General features: G+C 40.1%; 1 protein-coding gene across 4 annotated transcripts in view; it reads left to right on the top strand.

The window, feature by feature from the left end:
• The window catches only part of LOC149218269 (uncharacterized), a 410,979-nt gene that overhangs the window by 287,921 nt on the left and 102,560 nt on the right, over positions 1 to 20,498 (top strand). For 3 of the 4 annotated variants that reach the window (XM_089382377.1, XM_089382375.1, XM_089382374.1), the window contains one exon: positions 11,292 to 11,359. The exons of the other annotated variant lie outside the window; for it this stretch is intronic. In XM_089382377.1, coding sequence (XP_089238503.1) covers positions 11,292 to 11,359 — 68 coding nt within the window. The remainder of the gene's footprint in view (positions 1 to 11,291; positions 11,360 to 20,498) is intronic. 4 annotated transcript variants of the gene reach the window in all.

Genomic DNA, 20,498 nt, shown 5'->3' with positions numbered 1-20,498 from the left:
AACCATTGGTGGTGGGTAACATAGCCCAATTTGCTAGCCACTTCACACATGCGGTTCCTTTAGCTACACAACCTTCCTAGATTCACAAGTACAGGTTCCTTGCTAGTTTTCTTGATGCTGACAATTTACTCTTGTTGTCTTTCCTCCTTTCCAGCCTTGTGACTCACTCACAAAATCTTTCTGTGAATTTTCTCGCTCTCATTTGAGTTACTGCAATATGCAATATGTCTTGATCCTCTCCCTTAGGCTTCTTTATAATTCTCCACGGCCAATTTCCTAATATCTAAAGTGATTGAGTGATAGGATTAAATCCTGGCTCCTTAGATCAATGGTGGAGATTAGATCCAAGTCACTTTAATAATTAAATATGTACCCTTAGATAAAACATTAGCTTGAGCCTAAATCAATCATTTTAATTGATCAATGTACTTTTCCTAAGTTAAACTTAGGGAGGAATTCATATTAGTTACTCCTCTCAAACAAGCATCTAAAGAGGACTTCACTTCCGCATGCTAAGATACCAAGCTTATGTGGAGGACCTTCTGAAGCTACAAAACTCAACAAGTTGTATATCTCCCAAGCCCATCAAAAGCTCCATGGTACTGGTAGCAAACTCCACCAATGTGATGAAATCATAATATGGAACCTCATACCATATGAGGTGTAACACTTGTTAATAAACATGAAGTCGATAATCTGGTGCTACAGGTCTACATTCATAAAATGTTTAGGTCCTTTGATAGAATTGCAGCTCATGATAGGCGTAGAAGTGTTGTTATACTTTGCTTTTATTGAGTCCAATCCCATGTCAATCTTTTCACCCAAATACAATGCTGGCTATGTGCTAGAGTAGTGTTGGGACCACCAAGAGAGGAGCACTAGACATACTCCTGAACAACTATGTGCTGGAAAGAATGCTTCAAAATGCACATGCATTTTGAGGGGTAACATGGTCCATTTTTGCTAGAAATCTCCCTTTTGAAACTAGTCTTTGTCATTCTATACAAAGCATTTTGAGGGGTAATATGGTCCATTTTTGCTAGAAATTGCCCCTTTTGAAGCTAATCTTTGTCATTCTATCAAAATCACCTTTTGTTTTTCCTTAATACCTTGGCTGTGCTTGAAACCTACATTATTTCAATGACCTTTTTAATCACCTAGCAAATAGAAAGTCCTCATTGTCATTCATGTACAATTGGCATGCATGTGAAAATTCCTTGAAATGCAACAACTAGAAATATTTCTCCTAACTGAAAATTTAATTATGCAGTTTATTTTGTTTACAACAAAATAACGAAATATTCACATTGCAATTTCTTCACCAAATAAAATATTGCGGAAGCAAAAATAGGAACTGAGAAATATGCTAGCACACACATATAAAATTGACACTGTTATTTTGGACGAAAGTCCCCAGAACAATCAATGCGGGAAAACCGGTGCAACAATATGAGGGTTTATTTTATTACGTAGTAACAAAAATCTGAGTACAATAATTTGGATGCTCTACTAGCAATCCAATTTGAGAGAAATACTGGCAAAATTATTGTGAGCATTTTTTCCTCACCTAACAACTGATTTCTGTCCCCAGATTTGCCTCCCCTAGCCACACGCAAATCCTCCCGTGTCAACCTCTGCGCAGAGCCTGCGGAGGCTTTGCTGTAGCTGGCTCTGGAAAACTTTGAAATCCACAAATTTGTCTCTCTCTGGCTCTACAACTGACTCACTAGCTCACCTGACAAAAATCCTAGTCTCTGAATGCTGAATCACTAACTCCTCCAGCTACATTGAACTGTTCTACTGCTATTCTTGTGTAGACCTTGCGCAGGCCCTGTGAGGATTTCTCACTCCCTCTCATTGCCTCTTCCGGAACGGGAAGACTTCCTCTGGAAATGCTGCTGACCTCCTTTGCCACTTGCTCCTCACCCTTTGGCTCAATACTCTCTACTAGATCTCTGCTACTGGGAAAATCAAACTAATTAGGAAATTGAGTATTTGCACTGGTGTGACCTCTATCTACCCATCGACCCCCTCTTATAATCTCCAGTTGGGACTCCAACGGCCAAGATTAAAACATAAACAATGGTTGAGATCATTTCTGAATCGATCCACGTGTGTTTCCAGATGATTCACACCTTTCTCAATTAATACTGATTAATTAATTCCTTTCCCTAAGTTAGACTTAGGAAATATTTAAAAATATGCTTAATAATCTAATTGAGACACTTCTAGGTGGAATGTCTAGAAACGATTTTTGGGTTATGGAAAACTCTTGTGTTTTAGCCTCTCCACAAAGTTTTGAGACTAGAAAACTTCTGATGCTACAAAAACTAACACTCCCTCTTAGCGAGAAAGGTGTTCTAGTGCTGCATCACTGCTACAACACCCTGTCTCTGTATCACCCTCTGTCACGTTGCTGATGTCTGGCCATAGTGACTGACAGCCATTACCCATCAACCACTGCGCAACTCTGATGCTGTATCTATGCTACAGTTGACACTGCTATACTGCTGCCAACTTTGCTTTTGCAATGCAACTCCCTTTCAACTGTTGCTACTACAACTGCAACTACTAAAAATGTGAAGCATCCAAAATATCGTGCCTGCTACTGAAACAAGTTCTCTACCATACCCATCTGTTCTTTAAAATAGAAGAACTTAGCTCTCCCTAAAGCTTTCATGAGTATATTTGCAAACTTCTTATTTGTGGGAACATATTGTAGCTGGACCGCTCGACGCTGCACACTATCTCCGATGAAATGACATCGAATGTCTATGTGTTTTGACCTGTCATGAAACATTGGATTTTCAAAGAGCTTGATGCAACTTTGATTATCACAGTAGATATTGGTCACCTCCATCCTCTGCCTGAACAAGCTTACCAACAACTTCTGAAGTCAAATAGCTTCGCATGTAGTTGTGCTTGCTGCCATATACTCTGCTTTTGCAGAGCTCAGTGCTACTTAATTTTGCTTCCTACTGCACCAGGAAACCAACCCTGATCCAACATTGAAGTAGTACCCAGAGGTACTTTTCTTGTCCATTGAATTTCTTGCCCAATTTGCATTTGTGAATCAACATTGTCTAATATCATTCCCTCGGGTATATCTATACTCAATTGTGCCGCACACATACCTCAAAATGTGCCTTGTTGCTGTCTAATGTACCCTCTTTGGCTTCACCATAAACTGATTGAGGGTATTGACCGCGAAGCAGATATCTGGCCTTGTGTTAACCAGATACATGAGAGAATCGATGAGCTGTCCATACAAGGTGGGGTCAACATCATTGTCATCTAATGCATCTATTTTCTTCTAGTTGATGATCATGGACGTAGACATGGGTATACAATCCTGCATTTTGAATCTCTTTAAAATATTTGTAGGATACCTCCCCTGACCAAGGAAAATCTCCTTGTCCTTCTGCCACACTTCCAATCCTAGGAAATAGTGCATCGATCCCAGCTCCTTCATACCAAATTTTGTTGCCATGTTCCTCTTGCAGTCCTCTATGAGCCCTGATGACCTTGTTAGGAAGAGATCATCCACATACAATACTAGGATGAGTGGCTCATCCTCTACCATCAAATAGTAAAGGTTGGGATTTGCACCACTCTTGACGAATCCCATCTGCTGCAAGTAGCTGCCATTTCGATCATACCATGCCTTCGGAGCTTGCTTAAGTTCGTATAGAGTTTTCTTTAGTCTGTACACATGTGTGTGCCTCTCATGAGTCTCGAAGCCCTTTGGCTGTTCTATGTACACCTCTTCCTCTATCACCCCATTCAAGAATGTTGTCTTTACATCCATTTGGTGATTCTGCCACCCCATCTGAGCTGCTAGGGATATAACTAACCGGATAGAAGTGTATTGGAAATTGGTGCAGAGGTCTGCTCATAATCTATCCCTTCTTTTTGCACATACCCCTTTGCCACGAATCTAGCCTTATACTTCTCCATGTTGTCGTCTGTAGTTTCCTTGATTTTGTAGATCCAATGAGAGCCTACAACTGACCTATCCTCAGGGCTCGACACTACCTCCCAAACATGATTCGTCATGATAGAGTTGTACTCCTCTACCATTGCATCTACCCACACTTGATGTTGTGCGGCCTCCTGAAAGATGGAAGGTTCTGCAACCTGAGCCACCAATGCTTGATACCTGTCAGGATGTCTGCACTTTCTCTTGTTCATCTTAGGGGCACCAATGAACTCCTTTGCATCTCTCAATGTTTGACGAACTTCTTTGTTGGTTCGACCACTAGTGGTGGGAGGTTCAACCAGATCCTCCTCATCTTGTCTTTGCTGCTCTGTTTGTTGTGATCTCACTAGATCCCCTGCACTTGAGGAAATGCTAGTATTGGTTATTGTACTGGATCCCTGTGACTGTCCCACTGGCGATCCCATTGGTTGTCCCTGCTGCTGTACCAATGGAGCTTCAGCTGGCTGATTCTGATCATCTGTAGGCATCTCATGAGATCTCTTGAAGGCTCAGTCCTCCATGAACTTTATGTTTTGTCTCACTACATTCTTTCTGTTACTAGGAATGTAGATCCTGTATGCCTTTGAGGTTTCACTATATCCAACGAGGAACCCCTTTTTTGCAGTCTGATCTAATTTGGTGTGTTTCTCATTTGACACATGGAAATAAGCAATGCTACCAAAGATCCTAAAGTGACTAACTTCTAGTTGCTTCCTGGTGAAGACTCCTTCTGGCATTTTCTTCCCCAATGCTCTATGAGGAGTCTTGTTCTGAATATACACCGCTATGTTACATGCCTCTGCCCATAGAAATTTGGGAAAATCTTGGTCATATAACATTGCGTTTGCAGGCCCAACTATCGTTTTGTTTTTCTGCTTCGCTACACCATTCTGTTGTGGATTATATGGAGTTGTCCACTCTCTTCTGATGCCTTCCTTCACAAAAAAAGTTGTGAAGTCTTTATCAATATTCTCTCCACCATTATTTGAGCGAAGTGCCTTGATCTTCTTCCCTGTCACATTCTCCACGAGAGCCTTAAACTCCTTGAAATGATCAAAGACCTCACCCTTGTTTCAAGAAGTAGATCCAAGTTTTCTTAGAATGGTCATCAACAAAAGTGACAAAATATTCGGCCCCACTGAGAGCTCTAGTGGACATCGGGCCACAAATATCTGAGTGTATAAGTCTTAACATGCCATCTGCTTTGCTGTCACTTCTTGGGAATGCTACTTTAACATATTTCCCAAGCACGCACCCTTTGCACATCATCGTGTTCTGTGCCATGTTCTGGAGCCCCTGTTATTGTATCCTAGAGCATCTTGAGTGGTCTATGATGTAAATGTTCCATTCTCCTATGCCATAGTTCATTTAATTCCTTCCCACTGCTACTGTCATTTCCTACCAGTGCCATTGGAGAATCGAGTTGCAACCTGTATAGCCTGTTGCTTCAAACTCCAATCTGTCTCACCCTCTTCCAACTTGGGTGTTTGACAAACACCTTCTTCTGTATGAAGTGGACATCATATCCCTTATCTTGTAGTTGGGATATTGAGATCAAATTCATACCCAATCTCGACACATGCAGTACATCTATAGCGCTGGTACTTGCTCTTGACTTGCTCTGAAAATCAATGGTACCTCTCCCCATTGGAGTACACTTCATTTTATTTCTCATCGTAATCTAGAAATCATCTGCTCCTCATTGTAGCTAGAGAAATATTCTCTAACCCTTGTCATGTGAGTTGACGCTCTACAATTTATATACTAGACACTCGGTGAAGCTGAGCCTGTTGAGCAAGCAAATTCATCCTCCAATTTGAAAGACAACTCTGAGGTCCACTAAATATCAAATCGATCCATTGTCATACTAGAGAATTCTAGGTATACTTTAGTTTGCTTATTTCTCTACCTTCTAACACTAAATCTGCTCTAGCAAACTACTGTAAACCCTCTATGCCCAAACAAGAAATCTGCGTTGCGAAAATATTGAGCGACTACTCCCTTTGCCTCCTGGAATCGCTTAATTGGCAAGCCACATTTTTCTGCCAACCTGCATTGAAAAATTGAACTTCCCTAAGCAACTCACACTGCCTGGCTTAGTCTCTACGCAAACCCTGAAAATTTCATCCTGCTGCGCCCTCTGAAGAGCGAAATTTTCTCCCTTTGACTCAAAGCATTTTGGCTGTAAAATATGCTTTGATACCATGTGAAAATTCCTTGAAATGCAGCAACTGGAAATATTTCTCCTCACTGAAAAATTAATTATGTAGTTTATTTTATTTATGGCAAAATAACGAAATATTCACATTGCAATTTCTTCACGAAATAAAAAATTGCGGAAAGGAACTCAAAAATATGCTAGCCAACACATATAAAATTGACACGTTATTTTGGACAAAAGTTCCCGGAAAAAACCAATGTGGGAAGACTAATGCAACAATATGAGGGTTTATTTTATTATGCAACAACAAAAATGTGTACAATAATTTTGATGCTCTACTGGCAATCAAATTTGAGAGAAATACTAGCAAAATTAAGTTGAGGATTTTTCATCACCCCACAGCTGAATTCTGTCCCTAGATCTGCCTCCCCTAGCCACACCCAAATCCTCCTGGGTCAACCTCTGCGCAAAGCTTGTGTAGGATATGCTGTAGCTGGCTCCAGAAAACTCTGAAATCCCCAATTCTATCTCTCTTTGGCTCTGGAATTGACTAGCTCATCTGACCAAAATCCTGGCCTCCGGCTGCTGAATCAGTAGCTCTTCCAGCGAGATCGAACTATTCTGCTGCTATGCCTATGCAGTCTGTTGACCACTACTGGTCAACTGCCCATGCAGTACACCTCCTTTCTGTTGGCAGAGAGGGGTAGCTCCTGAGCAGCATGTTCGTGCCATCTTGCCATCATCAGCAGTTTGATCTTTTTGATTGTAAACCCAATCTGCATGTATTAACTGTAAATAATCTTAGCAGACATGAAGTCATGTATGTAATTTGCCTAGGTGGACCTAACTTTCTGATGATAATCTACGTCCCGGAAGGTTTTTTGTCTCACCGATCCACGGATCAGCAGAGTTTTCCTTCAAACCTGACCCCAAAGCCGGGATTGATTTTGTCATTTGAACTTTAGGAGAATCCTAGTGTGTTGATCTGCTAGATTATCGTTGTGTCGCAGAGCTGGGTGTTTTGTGAGGGTCTGTATTAAATGGGTTTGTCCCTTAAGATGTAATTTTGTAAAAGTCATGATGTAATGTGTCCTGAGGGTCGAAAAATGTTTTAAATCCCCTCATGAGTCCTAAGTCCTAGGTCCTAGGTGATGTTTCCGAAGGTTTAGTTCAGTGATCCATTTTAAAATGAATTAAAAAATTAAAAAATGAATAAAAATAATAAAATAATGAAAAATAATAAAAAATTAAAAAAATCAAGCAAAAACCCTAACTAATAAAATAATAATATAAATCGACGGATGAGATCAAGAGATGTCTTGATCCTCATCAACGGTCGAGACCATTTCCACATGGATCACTCGAACTAGCCGTTAGGATCATTTCCTTTATATAGGGTCTTAGGGGGTCATTTCAATTCATTCGATCTGTGAGTCAAAGACTGAAGAAGCTCTCTTGTAAATTTGTTTCTGGTTAATAAAGAAGACTTTGGGGTCCATATCTTGCTGGTGTTACTCTCTTGAAATGCTGTGAGATTGTTTTAATTTTCTGCATATGTCATTTTCAGCTGTTAATAATAGCTTTTGTAGAGTATTGTGGGTACAGGTATCTTGCTCACTTGTTAGGGTTTGGGTGCTGTTAGGGTTTCTGAAGTAATGACAGGTATCTCCATTACTTCCTGAGATCTAGCAGCATTTTTGCCCTCTTTACTGATGGTTGTTTCTGAGCTGTGCAGAAAAACCCTTGCTGAAGAAGATTTGGTGGGCGTTAGGGGAAGTTCTCGGCTGAACCAGCCAACTCCCACAAGCATTTTCTGCGGAGCCCAGTGGATTTGATCCTGGGTCTATCATTCTGTTTTGTTTTTCTGATCTGCATAAGAGATTTTCTGAGTTCCTTCACAGTGAAAATCTGAATTTTCTGTTTCTTTAAATATTTCTGTGCATATTGGTGGATCTGGCTGTTAAAGGGCCAAAATCTGTACATTAATCAGCTAAGCTAGGGTTTCGAAAATTTTGTTTTAGGGTTACAAACTTTTTCATTAGGGTTTTTAGGTTTCATTTTATCGCATGAAAAATTTTGAAATTATTTTTGGCAGGTAAATCAAACTTTGCTTTGGCTCCCATGCCCTGCTGCCGTGCCCAGAAATGGCTCAATTTCGATATTGCTGTTTGGTTTAAAAAAGTTTTGATTCAGTCATTTCTGCAAGATATACTCATCATAGACGTGAATCGTTCACAAACTCAGCGAAGGGCTTCAGAATCGAAGCGCATATTTGTCTCATGAACGAGTTATCTGGAAGGAGACAGCGTGAGTAAAAAAGGTGGATTCAATTCGAATAGTCAAAAGCTGCTCTCAAATGATCTCAGTCTCGCTTTCTTGCCGCCGTCATTTCTCCATCGAAATCCTGTGGATCTGCGCACGTCCTGAGTAGTCCTTCACGCAGAGCAGGGTTTCTAACACGCTTGAATGAGTTTCGGTTTCTGAGAGGTATGCGGACAGGGTTACGATTCTGCGCCATCGAGCATGGTGTTGTGCCGTATCATTCGAAAAGCACGCATGGTTGACTTGTGTATCTTTTGATATGCGTATTGCTGCCTTCGTCTTGGTTATTCGATGAATAGCATTGGGTTTTATGTTTCACGCTGTTGCTGCTGCCATCAAACCCAAAAGAAAAGCGTAAAATAAAAAATTTGTTTCTCATCACGTGTAGCAAGGACTATAAAACAACAAAGCCAGATTTGAATCGAGGCTGTTCAACTCAGAAAAGCTCAGGGTCAGCGCAGTTATGGAATCCGCCTGGGGTTTTCGCTGGGAAATGAAGTCTTGAATGGCATCTACGTGGCTTCAAGTTGACTGCTCCCGCATCCTCGTCCTACCATCCACGCGAAGAGCATCGGGCTGCCTGCAAAACTTATGTGAATCCTTCCACACTGTGGCCTCATGCATCTGTCCGCCGTAAAATAACTTGCATTTCCGCCACCAAATCGTGCAGACCAGGTAATGTGTTTTTATGCATTGACAAAACCTATACCGGTTGAGTTGTATATGCGTGGGTAAGTTTTCACTGTAGCGTAAAAAGAAGAAAGCGTTTTTTCCATTGTAAATGCATTGGCGTAGGTAATATAATCGACTTTTTTTTAGGTTACGTTTACATTTTTTTAGTTTTAGTTTCATGTATATATGCGTTAGGGTTTAGTTTCTTCTTTTTTATTATAAAAGTAAAAAAAAAAGGGGCGTTCAATTGTATTTTGTTTAGCACTTTGATTTATATAAAAGAAAATCTGAATATAAAAGGGGATTAGTAGCGTTTGGTAAATTTTTAGATTTGATGTATATAGATTTTAATTAATGTTTAGTTTGGCTTTAATTAGATTTTAATTTTTGTTTTGTTTTTTTGTTTTTTTTTTTTTTTTTTTTTTGAATAAAAAATAAAAAAAAAAATGAAAAAAATACATTCTTTTTTTAGTTTTATTTTTAATGATTAGAATTTAGTTTTAGAATTTTAACCTTTTAGGATTTTTAGATTTCCATAATATTGAAAAAAAAAAAAAAAAAAAAAATTAAAAAAATTTTAAAAAAATATTAAAATTTTGTGGAAAATCATTTTGCCAGTTTCAGTTGCTTTCGCGATATATCTTTCATGCTGAGATCTGAAATTTTCAAGTCGAAACACAGAATCCAATGTCTGGTTAATAATTCATGATGCTCATGGTGGTTTAAGGCATTTATCTCTTCAAAGCTTTCAGTTGCCGGATATCGTTTTGGTCACGTGTTTTCGCTGATGACAAATGATTGTTGTTCGCGGTTTATGTTTCTATATCATTTAACAAGTAATCATTATAATAACATTCTCTTAAGGCACTGGTTTGCTAAATTAACCAAATCCATCGAGCCTTTTTTATATCGTATCTCGTGTTTCCCAACCAACTGGTCGACAGTTGGCCTCATCATCTCACAGGGACTACCCCCCTTAGCCGCGGGAAACAGGCTTAAACGGAGGGATCGGGGATCAGAGTGACAGCCCCCGGTCCGAGCGTTGTCGTGCCAATTCGCGCGACAACACAGTCCTTGCGTAGACCCCATGGGAATTTCACACTCCCTCTCACTGCCTCTTTCAAAAATGGAAGACTTCCTCTGGAAATGCTGTTGACCTCCTCTTCCGCTTGCTAATCACCATCTGGCTCAATCTTCTCTGCTAGATCTTTGCTACAAGGGAAATTGAATTCCCTGGGCAGTTGAGTATCTGCACTGGTGTGTCCTCCATCTACCCATCGACCTCCTCTTATAATCTCTAGTTGGGACTCTAACGGCCAAGATTAAACATAATTGATGAATGAGATCATTTCTAGATCAATCTATGTGAGTTTCTAGATGATTCACACATTTTTCAATTAATACTGATTAATTAACCCCTTTTCCTAAGTTTAGATTTAAGAAATATTTAAAAATAGGCTAATAATCTAATTTAGACATTTCTAGGTGGAATTTCCAGAAATAATTTCTAGGTTATGGATAACTCCTATGTTTTAGCCTCTCTCCACAACGTTTCGAGACTAGAACACCTATGATGCTACAAAAACTAACAATGCAAACGTGACTAGGAAAGCAACTAAATAGTTAAAAAGAAAAAGGAAATGGAGAGGTTGGAGAAGTAAACTCAACAATAAGATGACAAAATTGAAAGACTAGAAAAAGGGAACTCATTGAGTTTTGAGAAAGATTTTTAACAGTAAGTGAATATTTGTACATCAAAAGAATGTGTATGCATGTGTCATGTAAACTATCAATTAGGCACCTAATCACATAATTTGCTTCAGTTCTACCAATAATCTTCTTAATTTCTTGCAACCTTCTTGTCGTCATGTTCATTTTCTTGTAATTTTTAGATGTTTTCTTGAATGTGATTGATTGAAGATTCATTTGTGTATGTGTATTGTTGTGTGTGTGTGTGTGAGAGAGAGAGAGAGAGAGAGCCACTGTGTCAAAATTACTTTTACAATTGCAAAGATGTAGTTGTCACTTTTTGGACCCCAAGAAAATCACTTGTTGTTTATTTTGTTAAGTGTTTCATTCTAAGAAGAAGACTAGTTGCTGTTTGGTCAGCGGATTCTTATAGAAATAAACTATTTGGCTGTCTCATATGGGTTGTAGGTGGATGTTAGACATGGATTTGGTATAGATACTTTACAACATTTGCTTCAGAATGGAGAAGCTAATAGGTGAGTGAAATTGTTATAATATGTAATGCTTTTCTTAATTTGTTTCTTACTAAAATTTCCTTATGTTATTTTGAATTTCCTTTATTATCTCCTTTTTGTTGTATTCATGCAACCCTGCGTTCTTACATTCACATTTATCTTGGACTTGTTTCTATGCATACACAATTTTAAGAAAACTGAAGTTACCTTCTCAAAGAATTTTATAGCATTTATCCTCTCACTACAACATGTTTCATATTGTTCCAAATCTCTAATGGTCATAAATTTTGTAAAGTTTCCTTCCCAATGAGGCATTTTCCTTTCTTTTTGACATTATGATGCATGAATTGTTGAATGCTCAGTAAAATATATTATTTTTAAAATAATGAATGAGATGATTATTACAGTGAGGGGGCTCAGGTTAATGTAGCCTAAGGTGTTTGTTTGAAGAGTCATGACCCTTCTTAGCCATGACCTTTTAATATTATTATTTTAATATTTATTTTTACTATTATTTAGTTTTATTATTTATTTTATACCTAACATTGCATGCTCCTTTAAAGAATGCTTTGTCCTCAAAGCAATTTGAAATGAGTTTGTCTTCACTTGTGGAGTTTCATATTGACTTTGGTTTGTTTGAGATTATTCGGGCAGCTTATTTGTGACAGAAACAAGGGATTCACAAGTTCTCTTTGTGGAGGATTTTGGTTTGCAGAGCCATATAACTTGTAGTTCCTTCCCTACCACTGTTATTCCATGAATTGTTCCTGGAGATTTGTGGTGTACTTTCCTAATTACATTAATTACTCTGTTCCTAACACCAAATCCATTCCATGAAATGGTGAGTGTAATACCTCATTTATAATACAAAATTTTGTATATGTATCGAAATTTTATGACATTGTCCTACCCAATGTTTTTAAAACCGGAACCGGTGACCAGACCAGTCCACCTAATGAACTGGTTTATCGACCGGAACTGGTCTAACCATGATTGGTTTGGTCTAAACGAACCAGTTTTAGAAAAATACATTAAATAGTTAATTTTAAATGAAACAAAACTATTTTTAAGATTTAAAACCATGATTCCAAGCCAATAGAGACAAAATATGCAAAGTTTTCTCATTTATATACCATGTAAAGGTGAATATATCGAAATGGGACCGAGTGCAATACATATCATCGATAAAATAGCAAAAGACATAAGCAATGAGGCTCTAAATGGCCTATAAAGTCCAAAAACAATGTTGCAAGCTATGAGGCCATTGGCCTACTACAAGTCTACAGTGTACACATGATCAATCATCAAGTTCATCACCACTACTAGCCATAGGATCATCATCAAGAGCTACATAGACATCATCTGGTTCAAAGTCTGAGGATGCCTTAGCCTGATCTGCAACCTCAGTAGCAATGCCACCAATAACAATAGAAGTGGACCTAATGGAAGCACGACTTTGTCGACTTGCACGACTAGTGCCTTCCATTGGTTCTTTGCCTTTCCTTGATGCCGCTACTGATCTTGGTTCTGATGCCGCCACAAAATCTACTTCATCCCTTGCTAAAGCCATGTTGATATCAAAATCAGCCTCAAACACAGGATCTTCAGTCTCCACCCATTCTGATGTTGGATCAATATCGTCCAACATAATGGGATCTAGATCAGGTGCTTTGTTCATCATTTGGTTCCTCCTCAGTCGAAGGTTGTATTGCACAAAAACAAGATCATTTAACCGTTTTTGTTCCTTAAAGGTTTGGAGAGGGTGTTTTTGGAGGGAAAGCAACCTTAATTTCCCTCTAAAACCCCTAAACTAACTTGGAAAAACCACACTGTGGGTCCTCGGCGGGCATGGCAAGTAACCGGCCGGTTTAGGACTGGTTAGGACCGGTTTAGGATTGGTTAGGACCGGTTAGGTCAAATTTTCTGCCACACAACCTATTAAACTGGGTTTTTTTCACCGGTTCCAATCGGTGGGCCTGCTAACTGGCCGGTTAGATTGGTAACCGGTTAGCTAGGTCGTTTTTTAAAACTATGGTCCTACCCCATTGATTGGTTTTTAGTATGGAGTGATGTTCCTTTCAGCATTGCCAAGACAAACCCATTCTACCAACCTATGTTTGATGTTGTTGCTTTCATTGGCCCAGGGTACAAAGCCCCCACCTTTGCAAAATTGAGGGGGCCTCTTCTTCAAGATGAAAAGACTGATTGCACTTCTAGATTGGAGGAGTTTAGGGCATCATGGGAACATACTAGATGCACAGTCATGTTAGATGGTTGGATTGACTAGAAGGGTAGGACCCTTCTTAACTTCTTGGTTAGTTGTCCCAAGGGGACAATGTTTATGAAATCTGTTGATGCATCTGCACACCTTAAAGATGCACGTACATTATGTGAGTTGTTGGACCTCTTCAGCAACTGACAGGTTGTTTATGGAGAGGTATCCTAACTTGTTTTGGACACCTTGTGCTGCTCATTGCATTGACTTGATGTTGGAGGATATAGGTAAGATTCCTATTGTGAGGGATATTGTTGAATCTGTTAGCGCTTGAAATTTCACTTCAGGCTGAGAAAGGCAAACTTCAAGGCAACATCAAACCACTTAGCCTCGTAGCTAGCCCTACGGGGCCGAAGAGGGCTCTCTCCGATCTATCTCGGTAAAGATCTTCAACGGGCGAGATAACCAATAAAGAAACACTGATTTTAGGCTAGTAAACTGATAAAAAGAGTTTGTTTTGGGATTTTTGGATTTTGGTGGAAAATCGGGGAAAGGCAATTTTGGGTGCGGGGATTGGACACAGTTTTTGCAGGGGGTTCTTTGGGGCAAGGTAGAAGACTGTAATGATGCCTTTAAATTAAGTGAATGGGTAGGAATGACCGGTGAGGAGCTAAGGAGAGCAAGCAATCACATTGAGTTCTCCTTAAACAGATGAAAACATTGATATTAAGCAAATTTAACAGCAGAGCATGGAAATCATGAATTCTACTGAACACTTCATTTGCCTAATTTTAGAAGAAAAAGAAAGAGGATGATTTCACATAACACACTTACAAGTACAAAGAGGAGCACACCATCAATACATGTAACCACAGGAATCCCAAAAAGGACTGCAAAACCCTGGTCTTTCTTCCTTTGCCAAAATTGCAGAGATACAATGAATAATACAATAGTGCTTTCTCCTTCAAGAGTCCAACCATGAAAATGACCAAGAAAGTACATAATATAGGCAATCTAACATCTTTCCTTGCCTCTAGGGGTCGAGCTCATCCTTCTAGGAGCTGTTTCAACCAATTCTAAACTGAGCACTAAAATCTAGGCAGTCAAAACAACTTGCCTCTATAAGCTAGGAAACCAATTCATTCATTAAATGTTTGCTATTTCATGAATGAATCTTCTAGAATAGGTAAATAAGTGTCATATCAACATGAAAATACATTAATTACATCAAAGAGGGTGAAAAATCCCATCCCAAGTCAAAACTGGCCAAAGCTGGGCGAATTCCTGAGCTGTAGGTGAAAAATTGTGAAAATTGCCCAACAGGTCGCGCCCTAATCCTGATAGGTCGCGCTTCTTTGGAGCTGCTTTTGAGGCACTTCCAGGTGTCCAAATGAGGCAAAAGTGGGCTTGTTGGAAAGGTCTGGATGTCTACTTTCCAACCCAAGTGGAATTTCTGAATTTGGTGGCCATTTGCCCCTCCAAAATTGCAATCTCCCAAGACTGCTTCCTGTTTGTCAAAAAGATGGCAGAAAGTCAATTTTTGCATGTTTTTTGACCTTCTGGAGGCTCAAAACTTGATGAAATCTCCTGGTAATTGCTGAGCAGGTGTATATTTGCATGACAAATCCAGAAATGCTGAGTTTTCCCAAAATGAAGTTGCCCATCGAATAGGTCGCGCGTGGTGCGCGACCTGTCCGGGAGAAAAACCTGTTTTTTGCCCAAAAATTCATAAGTGACCAAAAATGCTCAAAATTTTTTGAAATTTGTGTTGTAGTGAGGTCATTTAATATCATGCTCCTTCAAGGAAGCCTCAGCCAAGATGTGGAGGGGATCGGGCCTTCTCCGTCGTTTTAGTGCCTTGGCCAACCGCCCTTGAATCACCTTCATTTTCGCCTTGCATACGTGCATTCGGGCCCAATAGTGGTTTTTCATGTTTCGGAGCAGGTCCTTATCTTTGTTGGCCTTAGCCAGCAGCCTCTCCAAATGAGCATTGACCCGGAGAAGCATAGCCTCTCGCTCAACGGGTACCAAATCACCGGGTCTCTTGCGCGCCAAGTTGCGGTCTTCATGGATCCTCCGCAACTCATCAAGAGTGTGCTCCTCCTCAAGTTGTTTGTTGCGCTGCTCTAAATAGGTGATCGTCCATTTTGCTGTTTCCAATCTTTGCTGCAATGAGTCATTTTCAGCCCTTAGGTGCTGAATGATCTCCTTTGACTCTAGGCTAGGAGAACTGATATCAAGGTCAACAACCTCTATGTCTGGAACACCTGATGGCCCCTCATCAATCCTGGGCTGTTTGCCCCTCTCTGATACCTGTGCTGCTGTCGGAGACGAGGCCCCTTCCACCTGGTGTGGAGATAACACTCGTGGTGCTGATGAAGAAGGCGAGACCCCTTCCACCTGGTGTGGAGATAATACTCGCCTAGCTGATGCAAATAAGGCCCTGTGGCCTCTCTGATATGTGACCAATGGAGGAGAGCTGACATGTCTGGTCTCAGGACTATCATGCTGCTGTGAAGGCCCTCCCTCCTCATGAACAACCTCAGGGGGAGATGATGCTGATGCTGTGAAAAACTCCCGAGAGATAAAATCCTCCCATGGGATACCCTGCTGAGCCAACTGATGCATGACCACAAGTTGGATCAAACCATAATGATAAATGCTCCTGTGTTGCTGTGCTGGGCTCCTTCTCTGCACCAAGGGCACCATCCTCTCCATATCCCGGCACAGGAACCATGGTATGTTCATCATTCGTACCCGTGTGAAATGCATCAACAAGCGAATATGGTACGAATACAAATATGCAAACCTGCCCTCACAGGTGAAATAGCGCATGATGAGCCTCATCAAGGGAGCATACTCATCCCTCAAAAATTTGAAAGGAAACATACCAGTTATGGACCTCATGTAGGAAGGTTTAATGAAGGGCTCATACTGAAATCTGTCCAACACTTTGCGTTTGTTCCACTCTTCTCCCACATTTGGTATTCCTGTTGCTTGAGCAATACTTTCAGATGACAATATAAAATCCACCCCTGCAAGATTTACATGCCCATTATGCAAATGCAAAACAAACAAGCGAGCCAATTCCCTATGATGCTGAATTTGAGAAATCCTCTCGCAAAATTCATAACATGAGAGGTAGCGGAAACATGTGACTGCAAGTGGACAAGCCTGCAAATAGGTCAAAGAGGTGGGCTCCTCTCTCAGATGGTGACCACTCTTACCACCCCTGTGAGGCCTCCTTTGTATCTCAATTTCTGGTGTTGACTCACGGTCATCACTTTGCTCATAGTCGGTTTCGGTTTCTGACATGGTTTCAGGAGCAAAGTGGCTGAAATGTACTGCTGCTTCTGCTCAAATGACCTGCTGTTTTTCCCTGTTTGTAATGCTGCTTCAAGGGGACAAATAACACAAGGGAGATGTTAGGGAAGGGAGACTTCTAGGGGAATTAGGGAAAATACATGAAAAAGGGAATTAAGGAAAGGAATCATGACATATACAACATCATACCATTATCATTGCAAAGGTTTTATGGGAGGTAGAGTTTAGGGTTATATTATTGATTTTTTAGGAATAGGGGTAGGGTTTTAGGGCTTTTGGTATTTTTGGTAGGGAGATTAGGTAGAAATGATATAGGAGGTGGTAAAGGGAGGTGGGAAAAAGTGGGGGTGACAAGGATGACCTTGAAACAGCAAACAAACCATAGTTATACAAGCATTTTGACATTTTTAAAGCAAATATACATGAACCTCTCATTTCAACTTGATGGCATTAAAACACATTTCCCATGCTCATTTTTCTTTATCAAGCAAAATACTTTTTATGATCAGAGGCCTACTTGCAATCTTGAAGAATTTTGGGGTCGTTTGGGAGTTTACAGGCGATTTTTGTGGACGAAACGTCAACAGGTCGCGTGCAGGTATTGACAGGTCACGCGCACCCAACAGGTCGCGCTAGTGTATTTTCTCAACTGGATGAACCCCCCTGACAGGTCGCGCCGACCCAACAGGTCGCGTGCTTTTGCAGGAGGCTTTTGGAGGCCTTCCCAGTGTCAGAATCGGGTGCAGGATAGCTCGTTGGAAAGGTCTTTGAGTCTACTTTCCAACCCAACTGGAATTTTTTAATTTGGAGTTCATTTGCCCTGTCAAAAATCAAATCTCCCAAGACTGGTCAAAAAGTGCCAAATGAAGCTGCCTCAAGGAAGAGTGCTGTTGCAGTCAACTTTTAAATGCCTTCCTCCACCCCAAATTGAGCTCATGATAGCTCATTGGAAAGCTCTTTGTGTTTAGTTATCATTTTACCCATCAAGCAAATCATTTGGCCAACCAAGCTAGGAGAAAACTTGATTTTCCCAAGGTCACTTCAGAGGTGTCTTTGATTCTCCTGAGGCAACGGTATTATTAACATTTCTCTCAAACCATGACACCTGTGCAAAAAGTGAAGGAGGTTTTTTTTCTTTGGCATGTTTTGGACATAAACCTCTCTCAGTTTCCCAAAATTAATCTTTAATTTCTCTAAAACATCTTTTGAGTGAAACTTATCCCGATGTGTGAAACAAGGAATTTTGTCGAAATGAAGCGAAATGAAGGGGATAAGGGGCTTCTAAATTCTTGGGGAAATTTTTGGGAGTGTGGAGGGATGTTAGGAAGCAGGGGAAAGTGGAATCGCGAAGATCGAGTGAGGGGAAGGGGTGCAAAAGGGCAAAACACAGGCGCAACCTAGAAAATTGCCAGGTTGTAGCTAGAAACTAGGGTTTGTGCGAAAATGAGGAATTTGGGGAATCTCAGTAATGGGAAGCATTTGGTAAGTTACTTTAAGGATAGGGGAAGGTGTATGAACATCAGGATACAAGTTTTGCCGATGATTTGACCGTCCAAGAGAAATTGGCTTCAAAACCCTAGGAGAGGAAAATGACCTTACCTAGGCGCAACTGAAGCATGGACAAGATGTAAAATGACTCATTAGACATTGACATGATAGTGACAACCCTATGAATGATGATAGACTCAGCTGAATAGTGACATAGATTGGCGTTTGGGCAATTTTGAAATGAGTGAAAGCAAACCCTAGACCTAATGCCTAGTGACCAAATTTTGCTTGAAAACTCTTTGAAATGACAAAATTTGACCTTGACACTCTGAGACCACTTTGTAAGAGCATATTTGATCACTGGAGGAAGGCTGGAAAGACTGACACTAACATTGGCTCCAATGGGGATGGTAGCTCCTTGGAGGTGCCAAGAATCGTAGACCTCTAGGAGAGCAGACCAGTGCTTTCAACCATTGGGCGATGGAGTCATTATTTTGAACGGATAACACAAAACCTTTGACACATTTATTGAATGAAACTTGACTAAAAACTGACTGAAACTTAACTGAAACTTGACTCAAACCGACTCGATGACAAATTGAAATGATGGAAAAAACTTGATTCTAACAAATTAACTCAAGACCTAAACTTAAAACTTAAAACTTGATGGCAGTACATAACCGCCTAGGTTACAAGACAACATACCATCAAACTATATCATAATGCCAATGTAACCAATCAAGCAGATGCCTTCTTGATTGATTCTCCCAATCAGATCTCATGATCAACAATAGATACTGGTAACTGGGCATCCAAAAACATAGCTGACCATGATCTCCTTCATCACTGAACACAACAATAATCACTTTCACTGCTGACTGTAACAAATCTGCCATTGGATCCTGGAAAACATGAAGACTTGACATTGCCACCTCCTGCTGAAAGAACAAGGTATCCTTTGCTTCAATTTCTGATCTGCCTTCCTCATGTGCTTCGGTGAAAGTATGCTCATGGGCTTCAAAAAACTCTGAACAAATGGATGGGCAAATCTCTTCTTGGAAAAGCATTTCAGCACATGAAACATATGAAGAGGAATTTGAATGGAAATCCTGAATGTTTTGTTCTTCTATGGTGTGAATGTGCTGTAGGTCATCTTCATATGATATCACAACCAAATTATCAAGTTCCTTATTACATTCTTCAATATTATCAAGCACAATATTATCATTTACATCGTCTACCACAAATTCACTCAAAGAAACATTTTCACTTGCTTGAGCAAAGATCTCACCTTGCTGTTCATGAGCAGACTGAATGACCTCCTCATGAAAACTCTGTTCTGATGAAATGGGAGCACTTAAATTTGTAACTTTGTTTTCTTCATGCCAAATGATCTCAACAGCGAAGTTTTTCTTTATAGGATTCGGCACAAGGTATTCTTGGTCAGCATGATCTGAATGTTGATCTGAAATAGTTGACTTGACTGCATCACATGAATGTTGACTACCCTGCACGCTATCTTCTTCTGTGGGCAGATCTGAAATAGAACCCTCTCCTTCATCATTTTCAGCCATATGGCCATCTTCAAGCTGCTGATCTTGATTCTGCTGCAAAATTTCCTGATCATCTTGATGGGTATCCACTAGGTTCTCTTCATGTTGTTGAAATGGATTCTCATACAGAGCCTCCATGATCTCAACATCCATAAAATTATCATCTTCATAATATTTCTCAAGGCTTTCAATAAAACTATAAGCATGCTTGCAACAGTCATGAACCAAATTTAATGATGGATAAGATGCTTGATATCTTTCAATGAACAAGGCATGAAAATCCTTTAAACAGTAAATACAGGCCTGCGGCAAACTTTCATACCAAGATTGAGCTGCACCTTCCAGAGTGGCCAAGAATATATTCATCAAGCAATCTTCAGGAAAATCCACCTTCAACTTGCGAATATGCATATGAAATCTAACTAGATGTAAAGCAGCATCCTTCTTACCATCGTCATTAAATATAGGCAGATTCCTTGACGAATCTACCTTCGGAATTTTATTTGGAAAACCAGGGATGTGATCTCGGCTCAGGGGAGCGTATCTTCTTGCAATCCGATCCATCTTGAAAAGCTCAAAG

Source organism: Pinus tabuliformis, chromosome Q (assembly GCF_031772625.1).
Source record: "Pinus tabuliformis cultivar Carrire ecotype Pingquan chromosome Q, CPIR1, whole genome shotgun sequence".
Classification (NCBI taxonomy): domain Eukaryota; kingdom Viridiplantae; phylum Streptophyta; class Pinopsida; order Pinales; family Pinaceae; genus Pinus; species Pinus tabuliformis.
This window is presented reverse-complemented; position numbering and strand designations above follow the sequence as displayed.